This window comes from Engraulis encrasicolus, chromosome 5, assembly GCF_034702125.1.
Source record: "Engraulis encrasicolus isolate BLACKSEA-1 chromosome 5, IST_EnEncr_1.0, whole genome shotgun sequence".
Lineage (NCBI taxonomy): Eukaryota > Metazoa > Chordata > Actinopteri > Clupeiformes > Engraulidae > Engraulis > Engraulis encrasicolus.
In genome coordinates this window covers 32,622,502-32,644,356 of record NC_085861.1, presented here as the reverse complement: position 1 = coordinate 32,644,356, position 21,855 = coordinate 32,622,502, and the positions used below count along the sequence as shown (strand labels likewise).

Sequence of the window (21,855 nt, the reverse complement as noted above, 5' to 3'; positions counted from 1 at the left end):
ATGAGCAGGCAAGAAAACTCTAAACACTAAATTATAAGACAGTACAATTTATTGTCATCAAACAGATCCATAAATGTTTCACAGTTTTCATGTTTTTTTATTTCCCCAGTTTTATACAGTGTCATGAGATTTGTTATTTAAACAATACAATATCAAACTGACGCTGTAACAGACTGAACAAATGCTGGAACTAAACCTACAATGGAGAAGTGTACAAAATTAATGAGTAGGTAAGAAAACTTATACTCATATTTGCAAATCTCTTTTTTGTCATGCTAAGCTACATTACTTAAAATAAAATATGGGAAAGAAATGGTCAGCTTTACTAAAAAAGTAAAATAATAATGGTAACAGACACAAGAAGACACACATTTTGTACATAGCGACAGCTGACAGCTACAAAAGACTATAATTAATGTAAAAGGAGTCAATGCATTGAAAAGATATGGGGAAATATTTTACTGTACTTTTGTTGAAGAGAACTCTCAGACCAAAAGAGGTCTGAATTGGCAAATGCAATATCTCAAAAATAATATGATTCAAGATCATTATGCAGTCCTTATAGAGATGTAATTTAAAAAAAAAAAAAAAAACAATTAAATAAGCTAATGCATAAGTGAAGAAATGCATAAATGAATAAATACAATAATAAATAAACAAATAAATAAATAAATAAAAAACATAAATAAATAACAAAATAACATGTCATGGAGTCATGTTCATTATTTTTGCGTGCATTCTAAGAATACATCTAAAATAAATAGCTCATAAATGATGCGGCATGTATACACCTGTTAAGAGTCACTAATTTATACAAATGACCAGAGTACTGCACTTTTTTATAGTCATGTTCCCTTTCTCAGTTCAAGCCAACATAGACGCCAGACTGCCATGAGAACAAATATACAAATGCAAGTTATAGTAATTCAAGCTCACACGTAATGGAGGGGGAAAGAAAGTGCCTTGAAATACAAATATTCAGAAGCTCAAAAATACAAGCTGGTAACACAAGGAGACTCCCATTGCATAGCTGTTAAGTCTATCAGAGAATGGGCAGGCTCCAGACTCTCCTGCAATGTGAGTTAAGTTAACTGTCACATACTGATCTCTAATATAGGTGCAGTTCCCCCAAACATGGTGTCGAGGGACGTTGAGACAGACCAACAACAAATCAGAAAGTCCTGCTTGCGAGCAAAAACCTGGATTGTAACCTCCAGTCCTCAGTGGTAACAGGAGTCTTTGTGTTGTCTCGGTTATAAAGTACGGTAGCAGAGGTTAGTGGCATTAGTACTGCTTGGTGGAGTCGTTGGAGTGGTGGGGTTGGTATCTTGGTTGCTGAATAATAATATACAGTAAGACCATCCATAGTTCTGAACGTTTGCTCACTGACATGAGGGAATGGTATCACTACACGAGGTGCGGATCGTCAGCAGGGGTGACAGAGAAACGGGATGATGTCACGCGAGAGGAGCCTGTGGGTGACCTGGCCTTTGTGGTGACCTGGCTTTTGTCTCTGCTCTTGCCCGCCTTGCTCGAACCTGGTGCAATCACAAAAAAAATTGACAAGTGTTCTGTAGGTGCATGAATGGACCGTCACGTGTAGTAACGCATGGTGTGGTATTTCAAAGAGATTTGTCCCTTTTCCTATCGGGATGTCCATGTGACTCGATGGATTGATTGATTAGCTCATTCGCTCTTTCATTCATTCATTCATTCATTAATTGATTGATTCATTCATTATCAAGTTCTGACAGTTGTATTTTACTATGTTGAATTCTATATGTTGGTCTACATTTTTCCCTTTACATGTCTCTTATTTCCCATTATTCAATCTTATTTCTTCATTCTTCAATGAGTCACCCTGAAATGCTGCACTTGCAACATTTCCCAAGTTAAAAAATAAAGACTTGGAAAATAATTATATTACTCCAAAAAGTAGCTTTGAAGTTCTCAGGGTTGGAGGCAGTGCCTAATTTTAGCCCAGGAAAAAAACAACAGTCCGGCACTCTTCTTAAATCAAACCGCCCCCAACAATAATGAATATGTGAATTCCTTGTAGGATGCTGTAGAATTTCTTTAGTGAAATGACTCAAAACTCATAATACATTACAAACCATTGGTTCTTTCCTCACACATTTAAATTTCATGTACTAAACAGAGCTCGCACTGCATGAAAAAGCCCACTGATATGATCTAGAACTATAACTATAACGTTTCATTCAAAATTTAGAAGATACCTGAACTGCGATTTCAAGATATCTACGTATACGTTGTCATATGAATGTTTTTGCTTAGTCATACTCACCCAATCCAAAGGGAGATTTTCCTGGTGCAGTTGGACTCGTGGGTGTAGAGCATGAGCCAAGCTCATTGGTTGGTGTTTCCTTGAAGATATAATGTTACAAAAATATAAAATTAGATGTTATAAAACAGCGGATGCTATAAACAAATAGTGTTTGCCTGGCAACATCACAAACAGTAGGCCTGGGCACATCTTGTTAACAACAGCATCAATATTCAGTGTACCTGATCAAAGAGGTAGACTGTGACATCATCAAAAAAGGACACATTCCTGCCCCTGTCCCTGTTCTCTTTGTCTGCTTGTTCCCGTGGCGACTTAAGCAGACTCCTCAGCCCCACTCTCTTATCAACGTCGGTTTCCGTGACAACTATCACCCTCCTGGATGCCTCATCGTCCTGCTCCTCCTCTTCGTCCTCGTCATCGTAGGGATCACCTCCTGTCGGTAACCCCCTCCTCCTCCCACCTCTCCCGTCCCTGCTGCCGTCGCCCCCCTCCCAAAAGCCTACCTTGGGATTGGGGGAGAGAGGGAGGGAGAGAGCGAGCGGAGGCAAGGAAAGGGAGAGACGAGCCAATTTAGCTGCAAGAGAGGATGGTATGGTGACGTATGGTGCAAAAGACAAGAGATTGTTGCTGTGAGATTTTTGCTGCTGGTTCGGTGCCAAAATCTTAAAAAGTAAAATTGCACATTAGATAACACATCGATAGCACTACACTACAAAAACTGATGGGCAAAAAAAGACTATTTGGACTGAGCACAAATACAGAGCCAGCATTGAAACTATGCCAAGATACAGTAATCCCCTTTTCACAGGGGCAGAAGTACACTGACTCTAATGTTGCAATTATACTATTGCACTTTCCAAAAATAGCCTCTATTGAGTTTTGTCCAACAGAGTGTTACAAGAGTTCAGGAAATATTGGACCATCTACAGAGACATATCATCACACAGCTACTGTATACAAATGTGAATTATGTTCTTTTTTTGACACTTAAATCATCTTCATCATACATCTCTAGTAAGCGCCGCTATCTTGCTTCAGCATTTGAAACAAGCAATACTACTGGAAAGATTTCAGCTTTGTTTTGCTTCCGTGGGTGAAGTCCTTTCAGGGGTACCTTTCATGGCTTGGTTTGCGGCAGGTGTTGAGGGGTTGGGAACCATCTCAGGCTGCTCAAGCACAACTGGAGGCTCCAGTGGCATGTCCAAGGCCTCTTTCTCCAGCAGAGACGCTTCAACACTGAGGGGTTCACTCTCTTTGCTATAGGTCAACACATACAGGCTTTAGTCAAGGTCAAAGTAAAAAGTCAAAGCTCTTTATTTGTCAAAAAAGAAGAAGAGGAGAGTGCTGCATTGGGTCGACTGCTTGAAGAAACCACCTTCAACAATGAGCCTACTGTTTGGGCCTTCACATTTTGGGGATAGCCACAAGCTATGTAACTGAAGTTTCTCTTTATTTGTCATTTGTGTGCACGCTAGTAGTCCAAGCACATTGGAACTTTTGCTCAGGCCCTCTGAGTCAATAAATAGAACAACAATGACAAATGCTAACGCATTCAACATATTGTACAATGTTTCACTTGTGTGTGCTTTTTCCAAACCATCTGCAATCAAATACAGTGCCCTCCATAATTATTGGCACCCCTGGTTGAGATGTGTTTTTTAGCTTCCAATTATTTATTTTTTTTTCTAAATAATATGGGACCTTAATGGAAAAAAAGAGAAAAATCCAACCTTCAATACAAGTGCATTTATTCAGTGGGGAAAAAATCCCACATAAAGAAATAATTATTTGACATCAAATAATGTGTGTCACAATTATTAGCACCCCTGGTGTTAATATTTTGTACAACCCCCTTTTGCCAACAAAACACCACCTAATCTTCTCCTATAATGTTTCACTAGATGGGAAAAGACAGAAAGAGGGATCTTCAGCCATTCCTCTTTGCAGAATCTCTCTAAATCATCCAGAGACCTGGGTCCTCTCCTCTGTACTCTCCTCTTCAGCTCACCCCACAGGTTCTCAATGGGGTTGAGGTCAGGGGACTGAGATGGCCATGGGAGGAGCTTGATTTTGTGTCTGGTGAACCATTTCTGTGTAGATTTGGCCATATGTTTAGGGTCATTGTCTTGCTGAAAGACCCAGTGACGACCCAGCTTCAGCTTTCGGGCAGAGGGCAACAGATTTTGATTTAAAATATCCTGGTATTTCAAAGCATTCATGATGCCATGCACCCTAACAAGGTTCCCAGGGCCTTTGGAAGCGAAACAGCCCCACAGCATCACTGACCCACCCCCATACTTCACAGTGGGTATGAGGTGCTTTTCAGCATGCGCATCTTTCGTGGTACGCCAGACCCACTTAGAGTGTTTGTTGCCAAAAAGCTCAATCTAGGTCTCATCTGACCAAAGCACACGGTCCCAGTTGAAGCCCCAATACCGCTTGGCGAACTCCAGACGCTTGCGTTTATGATTGTGAGTGAGGAAAGGTTTTCTCCGTGCATGCCTCCCAAACAGCTTGTTGGCGTGTAGACAGCGCCTGATGGTTGATTTGGAGACTTTGTGACCCCAGGATGCTACCATTTGTTGTAATTCTGTAACAGTGAGCTTTGGAGATCTTTTGATTTCTCTTACCATCCTCCTCACTGTGCGTGGTGGCAAAATAAACTTGGGTCCTCGTCCAGGCTTGTTTACCACTGTTCCAGTTGTTTTGAACTTCTTAATTATTCCTCTCACAGTGGATATGGGCAGCTGCAGTTGAGTGGCAATCTTCTGGTAGCCTCTGCCTGACCTGTGAAGGTCGACGCACATCTGCCTCACTTGTATGCTGTGTTCCTTTGTCTTTCCCATGTTTAAGAGTGGATAAGAGAAATGGCCTTGGTGTCACGTCATATTTATACCCCAGGGAAACAGGAAGTGATGAATTACTAATTAAATGTTCCTACATACTCTGGTAAACTTTGTAAACTACTGTAGAAATGACAGAAATGCTTCAATTATATTTATTTCCTGTGAATTGTTAAGGGTGCCAATAATTGTGGAACAGGTGATTTAATGAAAAATAATTATTTTTCAGTCAGGGATTTTTTTATTTTCTTACAATTCATTTGAGTTGAAGGCTACATTTTCCTACAATTTTCAGTGTGACAGTATTCTTCTGCAATAAACACTGAATTTATTTTAAGGCTTTTAACACATCTCAACCAGGGGTGCCAATAATTATGGAGGGCACTGTATAAGACCATCATTCATACTGGCAACTTCTGTATATGTAGTACTTTGCATGTTTCTACCATAGTTTTGACAAAAGTAAGTTCTACACTCACCTCGTGGTGGTCTGCGTTTCACTGGAGGAGTGACCCTCCTCTTCCCCCTGCTCATTCGCAGCGGTGTCTCCCCATGGTCGCAGGACTACACTGTCCGTCACGCTGACCGTGGGGCCCCAGAGGACGTTGGTCTTCACATCCTCAGACAGAGAGTACTGCAGCCTCTCTTCACACACCTGAATAAGATGACAAAACCAAACATTGAAAAATGTTGTATTCTCGTATGCCATGCCCCATGGTCTAGCTTATTAATACATGCTAAATGTATTAAATGCTATGTCCTCCAGGATATAAAAAACTCTACAAACCACTTTAGGTAATTTTCTTTAAAAATGCTGAAAAAATGGCATGGTTGATTTCAATTGTTGTCCGTACCTAATTTTGAGTGTACCAGCATGTGTGACTACAGTAGGTAATGACCCTACATGTTGACTAACCATTTGCGTATGTATTGTGACATTACAGTATAGTAAACTAACATGTGTTAACTAAAGGAGCAAATTCATTACAATTACAGTGTGACTGAATTTCTTCACTCGGAAGGTTAATGTTAATTCACTTGCCTGCATCATGAGGCCATTCTTGGTTGGCAGCGTTGATAGGGACTGCTGTCCCTTTGCGCCATCTCCAATATGACTTGGCGACAGGTTTGGTGTGCTGTGTTGAGACCTTCTGTCAACATCTGGTGATGGCTGCTTTCCCCAAGAACTATCAGGGCTATCATATTGACTTGAAGCATGGTGGCCTCCCAGCCTCTCGGCATTCTTCATGATTTCACATCTTCTGGAATCTTCTTCCTCATCTGAGGATCGATCATTAGTGTCAGTCTTGCTCTTCGGTTTCTGCTCTGGTGTCTTTTTCAGAGACTCCAGAAGCTCCAAATTGCCCAGGAACAGATCTCCGAGGGAATCCTCATCCCCAGAGATGCAACAGAGCTGCTCTAGTTTCTCAAAGTCTTCCAGCTGTTCCTCCTCCAGGTCTTTCCACTCGGAGATCATCAGTTCAGGGATGGCATTGAATGAACCGAGCGAGAGCTGCGACTGTTGGGCTTTCTCGGAGAGGATCACATTATTTGCAGCTTCACAAACGCTGTTTCCATCTTTGTGGTTGTGCCCTTCGTTCAGGTCATGCGATTCTATCCTTTGCAAAGGAAGGACACCGATATTTGCAGAGATTCCTTTGCTAAGGGTGCTAACGGCTGGAGATTCTTGTGGTAGGACAATGGCAGGAACACTTTTTGGCGAAATTGTTAGCTCTTGTTCCCGCCTGGTACCAAGGCCTGCACCAGAACTATCCAAGCCAATGTCACTGTCAGAGGTCACCTTGATCTCTATATGGTGCACAACGTTGGGGAAATTGGGTGTGCTGGGGCTTGGACACTTGTCATTTTGTGAAAGAGATGGGGGCACAGAATTAATTATATCCTCTGACACTAAATCGGACAGCAAACACTGCGTGTCACTGCTGTGCATCTTGCAAGGGTCTGAAGTGTTTGTGAGACTGGGACATGATGGAGAATCAGACCTGCTCTCTTCCCTAACATCTTCAAAGACCCCATCCCCAGTATTCTTTCTTTTAACTGGCTGGCAATCGTGGTCTTCTGAATCCTCTATGCAGCCACTACGATTCTCAATCTCAACGGATGATTCTCTGTTTTTTTCAGAACCAGGAATTTGACTCCTTGGCTCAGTTTCAAACGCTGATGCACCAAAAATGCTCTCATTGATATATGACCTAAGCGGGTGCAGCTCCTCAGTCCCACTCACAGGACTTGCTACATGATTCTCTTTGAACCTGTTAAAATTTTGATTCTCCTCCATTCCATTATCTCCCAGAATGATGTTGAATCCTTGGTACTTTTGGACTGATGTATCGCTGTCCTCAGCAGGGGGTGTGTGTCTCTGGAGTTTGACAGAGCTGGTCAGTTCTAGTTCTGGGGTCTCTACATTTTCAATCTCTATTTCTGACACTGCTCCACCACAGTCAGCAATATTGTCTTGGTCAAGGTTTTCAATATTTTCATCCTGCTGTATATCTGCATCCTGAATGCGGTTGTGCTGGTCTGCACATTCCTGGCCTATTGGTGTCTGCTCAGAGGATACTGATCTCAATTCAGCATGGGCAGTCTGTCCTTGTCTTTCATCGTTAGAATCTTCCTCATGTGTCTCGTCTGCCATTGGATGAGGCTCACTCTCAGCTAGCTCATCATTAGCTTCGTTGTCCCAGAATTCCCTGCCCCTGACGAGCCCATTCTTCTCTTCCCAGGCATTTTTGCAGAAACTTGGGAAGAACTCTGAGCCGAGCTCTGCCTCAGGCCTACGTGACTCTGCAGATGCCCACTGGTCGTTTTCGGCTGGCCAGAGGTGCAAGTCCTCTTGTTGGAAGCGATGGCAGTCTAACTCCCCCCTGACAAACTCCCTGGACCCCTCCACCTCCTCCATGGTGTTCCAAAGTTCCTGGGACTTGAGTTCCAGCTCTCTAGCCTCTCCATTGCTGGTGTTTACACCAAGTTGTCCTGAGCCCGAGGACTCACTTTGTGCATCCGAAGCATGTGTCTCACCTCGAGATACCTCTTTCACTGAAAAGCCCAGCTCCCCAGCAGCCAGCTGCCTCTCGCTCTCTGACTTGGCTGTTTTCTTTTCCTCGTCTGTGTCTTCTAAGTAGCCAAGGTTCCTCAGGCCAAGCTCATTTGCATCATCAATCTGCATTTCAAATGAATGACTGTCCTCCCGAGTGGGTACGGTAACACTTCTCTCAGAGAAGAGGGAACTTGGGGCATGTTCCTTTGACTCACTTGTGTGATCCTGGAAGCTGACTTGCCTACTCGTACTGGAGTTTGAATCACTCGTGTGAATATTGTAAAACCTAGATAGCCTAGATTCACTGTTGTCAGGATCTGTGCTTTCTGGCCTTAGTAGTTCATCTTGCTCCGTTCCACAATTTAACTCCTCCGGTGCTGAACTTGTGGTAACTTTGCAGGCTTCTGATGACAATTCATTGACTTCTTCATCTACCAGCTGCTTAAACTCTGTATCTTGTTGAGGCTGCAGTTTTGAGTCTGCTGTTGATGTCACCAGTTTATTTTCCTGAATTTGGGCTATTTGCGCTATTTCTGTTTTGTCAATTTGTCCAAATACTTCAAAATTAAGCTGGCTGTTACAGCCATATGGAAAACCTTGGAAAGGTTCATCATCCAATGTCGAGAACAACTTAGCAATATACTCTGCACTTCCTTTACTTTCAGTATCTTTAGATAACTGTCCATTGTGGCCTAGTTCTGAGACTACACATTGTCTGTCTGCTAAGACTGTGCTTTCGCTATCATTGTGCCCAGAGACAATCAAATTCTTCTCTGTAATATTATCTCTGTTATTCTTCATACCTTCAGACCGTCTGTTCTGTTTTCCTTCATCATTTATCTTGCTGTTCTCCTCCTCCTCCACCATATCAACAATGGCATCATCCTGCCTGGTGACATTATGTCCCTTGTCATCATCTATCTCCAGTTTCTCCTCAATGCCCATCAACGCTGCCTTTTCCCCTACTCGGTTGATGTTAAGTGGACGACTCAGTCCCATTACATCTACAACTACTCTCCTTGCTAAACCCTCTCCAGACTCCCAGTCACTGTCAGAGAAGTAAGCCGAGTCCCTGTGGGGAGTCTCTGTGCCAAGTACTCTCCAGCCACCACTTGTCCCACCACTCAGTGACAGATCTCCAGATGTCAGACAATCTGTCGAGCTAGAGGCAGACGTAAGGGCTGAGAAGGCAGAGTCTGTTGGTGTCTGCAGTGTGGACGCTAGAGGGGAGAAACTTGAGTCTGTTGGGGTCTGCAGGTTGGAGGTTAGAGGAGAGAAGGTGGAGTCTGTAGGCGTGTGCTGGGTGGAGGCAAATGAAGGAAAAGAAGAATCTCTCTGCATCTGATGGTTGGCCTGTCTTGTTGAGGTTAGTGACAGGATACAAGAATCTGGAACTGTTTCTTGACTTGATAATCCCTGATCAGAATCTGGCTTTACAGCCAAAGATAGGCTAGGAATAGGTGACATTGAATTGTTTGTAAGTACATCATTGTTGTCTCTTAGATGAGCTAGTTTGGCTGTAGTATTTGGTGACACACAAGGGGGTGACCTGGGGAAATCTGTGTGCTCTACAGTGCTTTCAGTTTCAGTTTCAGTACCCTCTTTGACTATCATTGTTGGGTCATCAGGTTGTGCAACACTGCCCTCATTACTTATCATACCTGCCTCAGTGTACAACTGCTCCCATTCACTGGTGCTTTGAGGGTTTGAAGGACTTTGAGGGTATTCTGGTGTAAATTCTTTATTGATTTCTGTTTTCTCATGAGTAAAGGGCTGATGCAGGTTTCTACCGTCATTCTCTTTTGAAGCATTTGTGCTCAAGTCACTTTTTACATACAAGTGAGATTCTTGTAAGTATATACTCTGCTTGTCTTCCATTGACTGTTGTGTCTGACTGTCAGCTTCAGTACCTGACTGTGTCACTTTAGAATCTGTGAAATCCTTCGGTGAAGCTGAATGCTCTTTTACACCGGACAGCTGTTTGTCAGGAAGAAGGCCATTTAAATCCAAGCTGCTGGGTTTGACAATAGTTTCATGGTTTGATGGAGAATGAGGGCTCACTGTGTTTTTGCCAAGAGCAATGTCATTCTCCGAATCAGGAGGGCAGGGTATATCAGGGCTGGTGCTTTTACGGTCCAGTTTGGCAGCATAGTTTTGAGAACCTATTTGTAGAATTGGAATTTCTGGACGCATGGCAACTTTAATTTCACTTCTCTTGGCCCGCTTGGTTACTTGAGCATAAATGGCCTCTTTTGCAACAGTCGGGGTATGACTCGTCTCTGCACTTGCCTTTTCGGACTGGAATGTTATGGTCTGACCGGCTTCTGGGTCAATGCATATGGACTCGTACTCGGGTGAAGTAGGTGGTGTGGAGGCCAGAGCTTCTTCGTCCTGCTTGCGTTGTCTGGTTATGATCTCCGTGAGGAATGTCTCAGCAGACTGGATCTCTTTCAGGAATTCTTCCCTGGTCATTTCTCCTCTCCTCCGGGGCTCGTCTTCGGTCTTGTCAGACATTTCCGATAGTAGAGACTGGGATCTCCTCATGCCTCTAGACAGAGCCTCCTCAGCCTCAGCATACGTCGGCAGCCCAGAGAGATTAGATTGAGACCTGTCGTAGCTGGTGTCTTCATCTAGGTCTTCACTGTCCCGCCTGTCTGTGTTGATCTCGGTAAGGAACAAGTCCCTCTTCACTGAACCTCTCTTGAAGTCTCCGCTCGTCACAAAGTCTCTTTCCCAAGTTCTTGCTGCAGAACCGAGCTCAGTCACAAGGGACCTGGAACGACGCATTCCCCTTAAGGGAAAATTGATGTTTCCAAGTGACTCTCTCTCCATCTTCTGTTCACCTCTTGGCTGACTGCCAGGGCTCCATGTTGTCTCATCTATTTTGGAGTCTGTTTTGGAGTCGGTGGACTCACTAGAGATTTCGGTTAGAAACAGATGCATGGGTGACTTCCTTGCTGCCTCTGCTCTCTCCCTCCTCTCCTCGTCTTCGCGCCATATGGCGGGCAGAATGGTGGTGAGGCGGGACTGTGTGCGCTTCATTCCCCGGGACATCAGTTCGGCAGTGGCAGGGTCCGGGTCGTCCATCAGGCTGGTGTGCTGGATCGTGGTTCCTCCAGGGACTCGGGTTGGAGACTCGAACGGCGAATCGTCCTCATCCGAGAAGGATGGGCTGGAGGAGGAATGTCTTTCTATCGTAGGAATTGTGGACTGAGAACGTATCATTTTCGAAAAAGGGGAGTCTATGTGATCAGGAGGAGATTCTGTGTCTCTCGACTGGGGGTCTGAAGCGCCTCTTGAATTGTACATAGACCGGGAACGTGTTAAGCCTTTATCAAGGAGCCTCTTTTCATCACAGGATAGGGGGTCTCTTCTTAAGTGCAAGGAACTATAGCGGCTAATGTAAGGTTCACCAGGGTAATATGGGGCTGAATGGGCTCTGTAATGGGGTGGGAGAGGTGGGGGGCACATTTGGGGTGCGGGGTATATGGGGAGGCCCCCAGAGGATGGCGGTATGGAGGGAGACAGTGACGGTGAGGGGGGCATGGTTTGGCGATGGCGGTGCAGTCCTAAATGGTCAAAGGTTGGCTTTGGCATTGAATTGCTTCCTCCCTTGCCAAGAGGGTAGGAGCCGGGGTAGTGACCCAATCCAATGGGTCGGTGGTACCCAACAGGGGGTGCTGGCAGAGGACGGGAGTGAAGTTGGTTACCAGCGGTCGGTGGGACGGTTCTGGGTTTCGGGGGAAGCACCGGTGCTTGATAACCGCGGGACTGCTTTGGCTTGCCCTCCCTCTCGTTTGGCCTCTCATCAAGGTCAACCACCGTAAAGTCCATAAGCCTGCTGCTGCTGCTCTCCTTTCTGGACTCCACCACGCCTGTGTTGGCGACAAGAATCTGTACTTCACTCGACCTGACAGTTTGTATCGTATGGCCTTTGTCTTCCTTTCCAAGAAATCCTCTCTGAATCTCCACAAGCTCCATGTCTCCTTGAGGACTGGTGCCTGTCCTATGACTGGGAGCTTTGCCTTTAAGCGTGGGGGATTTGTCCTGGGGCGTGTGCTCTTCAAGTCTAATGTAATATTCGCTTGCAAGAGACGGGCTACGGGCGCTGATCACCGGGACGACCGTGGGGGTGTCCAAGGACTGCCTGTGCGTTGAGTTGGGAGTGGGGATTGGCTGGGGTGGAGGGAGAGGTTTGTAGCCCCTCCTCCCATGGGCTTTCTCCCAGAAGTACTCAAAGTTTAACCCTTTGCTGGTCTCCGTCACGGTTAGGATGTCATCAAGCTCAGACGAGGAAGGTGTGATGCTGTTTCCTACAGGGTCTAGTAGAGGAAAAGAGCTAGCATTAGCCCGGTAGCCATCATCCCTGCTGTACTCCCTCTCCCTCTGTCTGTCCCCAGCGGCCGTCTGAAAGGCCGGTGGACGAAGGGAGTCCCACCGCCTTTCGAAGGAATCCTCACTCTCCCCTCTCCTCCCCCTGCCACTCTCCTCGTCGTACTCTTCTTCTTCCTCCTCCTCTTCCCCCACGCTCCTGCGGCTCACGCCGCGCTCTGCTGCTAAGAGGGACGAGAGCAGGAGGAAAATTTCAGCGACTGATGGGCGCTGGGACGCCTGCAGCCAGCATGACTGCATGACCTCATACCTAAACAAACCAAAAGCAAAGTGAATACATGATTATTATTTCAAAACGTAGTAAAATGTATAAATTTGACATATTCTTAATTTGTTGTAAATGTGTATTTTTAAGTATATTTTGTTCCCCCATTGTACACCATTGCGTACAATGTACGTATGTAATCAGTGGTGTAGTCTACTTTTTTATGGTGGGAATACTGAATATTTGAGCATTTTTTGAAGTGGGTATAGTGTATACATTTGTGCTATTCAAAATAATGGATCCATCAATTTTAAGTGGGTATACTGAAATCCCTGAAATTTAGAAGTGGGTATACTCTGTATACCTGCGTTCTACGTAGACTACACCACTGTATGTAATGAATGGTACGTATGTAATGAATGGTACTCATTTGTGCTGTGTGACTAGAGAGCAGCACTGACCAGTAGTCTGCGTGCGAGAGCTTGAGGCGGGGCTGGGCCAGGGTGATCTGGCGCTCGCGGATGACGAAGGTGAGCACCTCATCGTCACTCAGGTGCCTGTGGGGCTGGGAGCCAAACTCAAACAGCTCCCAGATCACCACACCAAGAGACCTGCGGTGAGAAGGAGACAGGGGACATTCATCAGCAAGGAACAGGTGCAGTCAGTGACAGACACAAGGACATTCAGGTAGACAGACAGGCAAACTGAAGTACAATTAGACAGGGAGGCATGCAGACAGACAGAGATACAGACAGACAGACAGACAGACAGACAGACAGACAGACAGACAGATAGATAGATAGATAGATAGATAGATAGATAGATAGATAGATAGATAGATAGATAGATAGATAGATAGATAGATGGATGGATGGATGGATGGATGGATGGATGGATGGATGGATGGATGGATGGATGGATGGATGGATAGATAGATAGATAGATAGATAGATAGATAGATAGATAGATAGATAGACAGACAGACAGACAGACAGACAGACAGACAGACAGACAGACACACACACAGAGAGAGAGATAGATAGATAGATAGTTTCCTACCAGACATTGCTGGTCTTGGTCTGATCCGTGACAATAAGACTTCCCCGATACTCCTCCAACAGCTCTGGGGCGATCCAGCGAAGGGGAATCCAGAGCTTATCTGGAGTCAAGTAGTAGTCCTCCTAATAGTAATGAGATTAGAACTAGATGACGCTTAGGGGCAATGGTTATGTTTAAGCTCAAATTTCATATGGTTTATGCTTGTCACAGATGAAAAGCTATTCATTGTTTAAACGGATTATGGAATGTTTCTGTAGATAACCTGGCAAGCAATCACTAAGCTTCTGGAGACACAATGAAAGGAGGTATGGTTGTAAGGTAATAGGTAATACAGATTTATGGCATATAATATGTATTATCTTTTCCAAGTAGATGTGTGACGAGTGGTGTAATACCTTATAGTGGTTGTGGGACAGCCCATAATCTCCTATTCTGACTGTCAAGTCAGAAGTCAAGAGGCAGTTTCTCAGAGCCAGGTCACTGTTTATGGGAAGACAGAGAGAATAATTGATAGGATGCAAGAATGAAAGAACAAAATATAGACAACAAGAAAGAAAAACTGTTACACAAGATTCCCTGGAAGACTGTGCTGGACCTGGTAAAGATCAAGGACAAACAAGGTGTAATTTGGCGGTAAAATATTATTTTGGGATGCTTAAACTCCGCCTCACAGCTGTCACAGAGATAAATTATGTCAGCAAAACAAAAATAATCTGTCTGTGGTGCAGTCCTTCCCTCTTTTGTCCGCTAAATTAAAATGGAAAATAAGTGAGCACAGCCAACTGCATAAACTAATCAGGAGCTTGCACAGAAATGGGAATCTATCTGTAGATTGATATATCTGATAATGTATGCATTTCCTACAAAGACTTTGAGGGATGAGTATGGGAGAGGTCACCATGACATCTAATTTCCCTAATGTGAGTACTGAATTCTCAAGTGAATTAAATGTTGGGGTTCTGAGCAAGAGGTTTAGCAAATGGTGGTCTTTAATGCAATACATAAGGCTAAAAACAGCATTTTCAGAAGAGAAGACTAAGGTGCATTTGAGATGCACCAAGACATTAAAGGGATGAGATGATTGAGGGTGCTGTGTGGCTACAACTTGGGGTGAAGGATGATAGATCTGCAGGGTGCTGTTCCGTGTAATTTGTGTGTGTTGTTGGTCAGCTGTGTAATTATACAATAAAGCTTGACAAGTGAATTGGCTGAAACAAATATGCCTACTAATATGGTGTAAGAGAGTAGCCATAGCCCAGGTGGAGGGGGCTGCACGTGACCAAAAAATTGTCAGCTTAATGTTCCATACATTAGAATAATGGACTTTCAACTCCTTGGATCTACTAACCCCAACTCCGATGAAGTTGGGACGTTTGGTAAACAGTGAATAAAATCAAAATGCTATCATTTTCAAAACACTCAATCTATTCATTAGATGGAGAATAGTGAAAAGACAACATATTAAGTGTTAAAACCGAGAAAAAATATTGTTTTGGGGGACATATGTACTTATTTCTAATTTGATAAATCCAACACGTCTCAAAAGAGTTGGGACGGGGACAATAAATGGCAGCAAATGTCGAGGAAGACTAAAAACAAAACAAAAGACAACACTTAACAGTTAAATACATTAACCGATGAGATGATTTTATATAAAAAACAGTGTTAATTCCTATCTTGGACATGATTTCACCAGCTTAAATGGTGGGTGTATTCCTTGTCATGTTTTGCAATGTTTTCCTTTCTGTAGTGCTTACAGTGTGCCATTTTATCACATGCTGGTCCTTATGATGGAGCCAAACTGTTAAAACATAGTAGAGAATGCAATTTGACCTTACTATGTGGCAGTAATCGAAGATCTCCCTTCAAAATATAATGCATGAGTGGCTTTTCATGCTGTTTAAAACCCATTTATACCATTCAGCACTGTATTTAACTCTACAGATGAGTGAGAACATCTTAACCAATGCACTACTGCATCCGCATGCCATCATGGAGGCTGACTTTTGAAGCTAGCACTAACACAAGTTGGATGGTCCATTTTCACTGTAGCACAGGATGTGCAATGCTCTATTATTGTCAAAAAGAATGGACTTCTACAACTTCTGCTGACTTCTGTAAGCAAAGGACAGTTTCCCATGTCTTCTGGGTCTATTTCAAGTGAGCTCAGGTGCTTAGGAGAATGGTACACCCCTGTATCATTTTCATGCATTAAGCGTTCTTAATATGGTCAATTTTCAATAGCCCTAGCACTCCAGGAATTAGAGTGAGACTACAGCCAATATATATTTCATGATGTCATGAACCTATACAATGATTTTATTAACAAAAATATGTCTTATATACACTCAATCGTGGTAAATCAAAGGGAATTCAAAAATGTATGTAATAACTATGGTAATTATTCCCTTTGCATCTTTAATTCTGAGTGACTCAGCCTCTCTGTGATGATCTTATACCTGGACACCTATATTGTCCGTCAGTACAATTCATTTTGAAATGTTCTTCTTTGTTGTTTTATCTTATTTGGATGTTTACTAAATTTCACTGATCCCCGTCCCAACTCTTTTGAGACGTGTTGGATTTATCAAATTAGAAATGAGTACATATGTCCCCCAAAACAATATTTTTTCTCGGTTTTAACACTTAATATGTTGTCTTTTCACTATTCTCCATCTAATGAATAGATTGAATGTTTTGAAAATGATAGCATTTTGATTTTATTCACTGTTTACCAAACGTCCCAACTTCATCGGAGTTGGGGTTTGTAGTCTCTAACACTCAAAATTTGCTCTTCTGGACACCGATGAGCACCTGAGGTGTTATGTTATTTCCCAACAGAAACAACTACTCTTCTCTCTCAACAAATACTAATATGCAAAAGGGAAGAACGATCTGGTGCCACACAGATTGTCTATTTTTTCACTGAAAACAGCAAATAGACATCTGCGTGGCACCAGATCTTTCTTCTTTTTTTATTTACGATTTAGACCTGCACTGGTTGCGCCGGATTGTTACATCAGAAGTGGGGAGTATGTATTTCCTTTGTTCTACAAAATACTAATATGTGTTTTAGTTTCTGAGAGTCTGGACACCAGTGAGTCTGGGGTGTGAGTCTGTCCTACCTGTGGATGTAGTTGTTCTCGTGCAGATGCAGGAGGCCGGAGGTGATCTCGTAGGCCATCCGCTGCAGGGTCAAGAGGTCGCGGCTCAAAAGGTCAGGGGTCATGCCATCCGACTTCCTCTGGGCCCTGAGGTACCTCTTCAGATCACCCTGCACACCATTAAAGAGGGATAAGTGGAGCCGTGAGTCACTCAAAAGTCAATGGCTTGGTGCTACAATGAGATTAGCTGGGTAAAGCCTGTCACTCATACTGCTCTTGTTTTCACATAGTTAATGCCGACACTTGGAAAACGGAACCAACTAGAAGAGCATTGAATTCAACTCTAAAACGATGCACAGTGTAAAATCTTAGCAGTTTCTTTCCAGAATTCATGATGCTTTTTCACAAATGCTTACCACCAACATTCAATTCTAAGTATTCATTATGACTGGGAAAATTGCACATTTCATATATGAAAAGATTGATCTGCCCCATGTTTGCCATTTTGAATTTCCAGAAGAACTTACAGCAAAACTTACGGTAGCCTACTTTGGTCATACTAATAAATATTAGTTTATCATTTAGTGAATATTCATGGAAAGATCAAATTGGGCAATAGGCCGCATGGTGTCAATGAGCAGCAGAGTTGCAATACCTACTCTGGCCACCATCCTACACAGTGCACCTTTGTTGGTTTAACACAGTAAACTGTATTCTGCATACAGATGAGCGGGCTGCGCTCTAAATGCTATGATTGAGTCTCATAGGATCTTTAGTGCACCAATCAGAGAAAAAGGACAGTGTTTGTCAGTGATGGTGATGTCGATGGTTTGCAACCAGACCCATGAAATGTTGCAAGAAGTGTAGGACAAGAAGTCGGTTTACCAAGCTAACATTGGATTGAAGACCTCTACATGCTCTGTATTTGCAATTATACAGTATTTATGTATGTATTTTTTTATTAAATATAAAATTGACTAAAAACACAATCCCTTATGTAGCTGTAGCACATATGAAATATCATGTTCGAATGCACATTTAAATTAAAAGATACAATGCCACATTGCAACAAGTAACATCTGGCGAGAGGGTGTTACAAAAAGAGTTAATGACATTATTTTCAAGCACTGCCAAAATTCAATTAGAAATCGATCAATTGCACAGCCCTAGCAGAGACTGTATGCAAAAAAAAGTTCATATGCATCTCCAAGGGATACATTCAATCGTGGTAGATAATTTGAAATATGGTGTTTATCTGCATCTTGAGGGGATACAATGCAGCAGTCCTGCAAGAGACCTGTTAAAGGAGGTAGTGTTATAGCTGGTCGCTTAACTAATTATTTAATTTCAATTACAAACTAATCTATTATGTAGCCCTAGCAGATGTGTTTGTGTGCATCAGCAGGTATGGGAGATGCATGCATATTTAGTAGTGGTGTGCATTGGCACCACCCTCACGATTCGATTCGGGAGGTAGCGATTTGATTCCATTCAATTCTACGATGCATTGCAATGCATTACATTTCTACTGAAAGCAAAGCAAATGTAGGCAATACAAGTAGTCAGATACTGAGCAACATTTTATTGGCTGTTTTCTGTATCAGTCTTGCAGTTTTCAATGCTTTGAAGTTCTTTTATTTAATTTTAATATTCATTTGCTCCTGAAATATCCCCGGAAGTAACTGAAACTTAAAAAAATTGCCGTATCAATTCTGGAACTTGCCGCATTGAATTGACTTGTCCATGCCCCGCATTGCATTGCATCGCCGAATCGATAATTGTTGACAACACTAATATTTAGGTGTTTAATTCAGTGTAACAAAGGACGTCATGGGAGTGGCCGATACTATAAAGAGTTAACTGGATTACTACATGCAGACAGTGTCATATGAGCCGGGTGTTGATTTGTGTGTGTGTAGCAGGCTCCCTCACCAGTTGGCAGAACTCCATAACGAGGAGATAGGGGTTGGCATCGCTGCACTGGCCCAAACACTGCAGAATATTTGGATGCTGTAGACTCCTAAGATATAGAAACATCAGAGAATGACAGCATTAGGATATGAAATTTCAGTCTGAGACTATTTTTGTCCCTGTTACTCACTCAACGTCGCTTTCCATCACACACATACACACACAAACACACACAAACAAGCGCACAAAAGCACAGGTGCACATGAACAAACACTTTATAGTGCTAAAATGCACACAAGAGACCACTTACAGACTGACAAAAAATCACATTGTATAGAAGGCAAAACATAGTATAACTCAAGTCAACACAATAAAGCATTTATACACAATAAAGCATTCAAAGCAAAGAAATGTCAGTGAAAGACAGGTAGAGGATGTAGACGAGTAGAGAAGAAGACAAGAAGCTTAAGCAGCCTGCAATGGACGATGGAGAACTGCAGAGAGAGAGAGAGAGAGAGAGAGGATGGGGGGCAGCTAGCTGGGTGTAATTAAACTCAAACTTAAATGCAAGAAATAGGTCACATGAGAACACAGAAACCCAGTTTAGGAAACCTCCTCACTCTCTCTCTCACCTCCTCTTATGCAACTGCCTGCATGCTGCTGTTTGCATTTACTAACTTTACAGGGCACCATAAAACAATGTACAGTAATTAAACAAGTCAGTCCCCTCAGCTCATTAATTAGCCATCAGCAAAATAGGAATTGAATATTAAAGCTCAGTATACCAATAAATGCCTCAGTGGATGTATAGGCTACTGCAGTGGTTCCCAAACTTTTTCAGCAGGGACCCCCTATAGAACTTTGGAAAATATTCGTGAACCCCCAACCCCCCCACCCCCCACCCCATCCACTCACCATAGTCTTGGCCTGGCAATGGATTCCTAGCAATATTAGCGGACAAACTATTAATGGAAAATCTAGTAATATTAATGGACAAAAAATGCCCCACAGGACAGCAAATACATCTATTAAAGTGAATACAAGTCCCTTTTGTCCGCGGCCCCCCTTCAATATGTCCGTGCGACCCCCCCTAGGGATCCCATCATCCCGACCTCCAGTTTGGGAACCACTGTATGCATCCTCAGGTGTAATCAATATGCTTATCCATCCTTCATGGCTGACAGAGTTAGCTACCAGTTAGCTATTGACACTGAACAGGGGAAAACATGATGAGACAAAATGGCAAGCACTTGAGGGGTTTAGTGGAGAATAAGTTTTATTAAGTTTTCACATTGTTTTCCCGCCTCTCGGATTTCCGAAAAGGTATGTGTCCCCCTATCAAGTTTAATTAGTTAAATATTTTATCCACCCTAAATATGGGACGCGAAAGAGGAAGTCCTGCATTATATTCCTTCTTCCTGTTCTCCAAAACATAGGTGATTTCACTAACTAGCTTATCATGTGCTTGAACCTGGTACCTGGTACCAGAGATTCTTTAAGTATATAGAGATATGCCAATGTAATAGGTTGCTATGGGCACCTAACATGACCAGGTTCCGGTCTGCCTAAAGGGGCGTGTCATAATACTCCTAGCATTGAATAGAACAGTCCTTAGGTCTGCCTAGGTCTGCCTAAAGGGGGATTTCCCCCCCTCCCCCTTGCAATAATAGAACCCGGAAACAATGGGCCAATGGAACCTCTCTCTCTCTCTACTCTCTCTGCCTGGTACCATCCCGTGGTAATTAGGATTCGCTGGTTCAACGAATCACCTGGATAAAATATGTGACAAGGTTTTCACTTCCTGAGCCTGAGATGTCCGCCTCTGTTCATAGTAATGGAGGCCAACTAGCAGCGTGTGGCATGGAACGGTAGTAAACCTCCCTCCTGAAGCTTCATACAGTATCAGTGGCGTTGAGCTATCGGACTGGCCCTTTAGCTCAGCTGTATCGCGCTGTGCCCCCCATACCCGAACTGCAGCGTTGACCAGAAGGTGGCGGTAACGAGCCTCAAGTGGCGGACTGCACAGGAACACCTCAGTTAATAGCATCTCGTCACCAAATACATACCCACACGGTGGACTCACCTCAGAATTTACCACTACACCCTTACGTCCAACAAATGTGGCTTTCCTCAGGAATCATAATATGCTCACCAAAAATGCACAGCTCACAGACAACAACAACAACAAGGGAGTTACTGAGACTGTGCCAGGCCACACGTGGCAAAGCAAAAATGGCAGCCACAGGACTGGACTCAGGGAGTGCGTTACAATATGCGACCTTGCCTCCTCCATTTGTGCTTGTCTCCTCGCCCCGCCTCCTGGCCCCTCCTCCGTGGAGAAAACGACAAAGTTTCCCAGCTGTCAGCCTAGCCACAACAACTTTTGAGGGACTGTTTTTCATTCACCATAACAATTGCAAACGAGAAAAAGACTCTACAATTGAGCTTTTGCAAGATATTGAAATATAATGCTGTTGTCAGTGATGTCATCATGACAAGAAGCGAGTGGAGGAGGCAAGTGGAGGAGGCAAGGTCCCATATTAAGATGCACTCAGGGAGTGCGTTACAATATGCGACCTTGCCTCCTCCATTTGTGCTTGTCTCCTCGTACCAGGAAGTAATACATCTATGTCATGATGACATCACTGACAACAGCATTATATTTAAATATCTTGCAAAAGCTCAATTGTAGAGTCTTTTTCTCATTTGCAATTGGGATGGTGAATGAAAAACAGTCCCTCAAAAGTTGTTGTGGCTAGGCTGACAGCTGGGAAACTTTATCGTTTTCTCCACGGAGGAGGGGCCAGGAGACAAGCACAAGTGGAGGAGGCAAGGCCACATATTGTAATGCACTCTCTGGGTTTCCCTGCTCTCTGTCTCACCTGTAGGGTTCGGACTCTGCCAGGAACTTCCTCTGCTCCAGGGGGCTGGCATTCACCCGCAGCTCCTTCACCACGGCCTGGGACGAGCTACACTCC

The 21,855-nt window shown here is 43.5% G+C and overlaps 1 protein-coding gene across 1 annotated transcript in view; it reads right to left on the bottom strand.

Moving 5' to 3' along the window:
- Positions 1–64: 64 nt before the first annotated feature.
- lmtk3 (lemur tyrosine kinase 3) overlaps positions 65–21,855 on the bottom strand; it is a 29,335-nt gene continuing 7,544 nt past the window's right edge. Inside the window, exons 5-16 of the mRNA XM_063199866.1 lie at positions 21,760–21,855; positions 18,899–18,986; positions 16,988–17,136; positions 14,258–14,342; positions 13,863–13,984; positions 13,265–13,414; positions 6,191–12,848; positions 5,628–5,803; positions 3,420–3,562; positions 2,527–2,879; positions 2,306–2,384; positions 65–1,538 (exon numbers count right to left, since the gene is read on the bottom strand). The exon at positions 21,760–21,855 is cut by the window's right edge and continues 23 nt beyond it. Coding sequence (XP_063055936.1) covers positions 1,408–1,538; positions 2,306–2,384; positions 2,527–2,879; positions 3,420–3,562; positions 5,628–5,803; positions 6,191–12,848; positions 13,265–13,414; positions 13,863–13,984; positions 14,258–14,342; positions 16,988–17,136; positions 18,899–18,986; positions 21,760–21,855 — 8,230 coding nt within the window. The 3' untranslated portion in view covers positions 65–1,407. The remainder of the gene's footprint in view (positions 1,539–2,305; positions 2,385–2,526; positions 2,880–3,419; positions 3,563–5,627; positions 5,804–6,190; positions 12,849–13,264; positions 13,415–13,862; positions 13,985–14,257; positions 14,343–16,987; positions 17,137–18,898; positions 18,987–21,759) is intronic.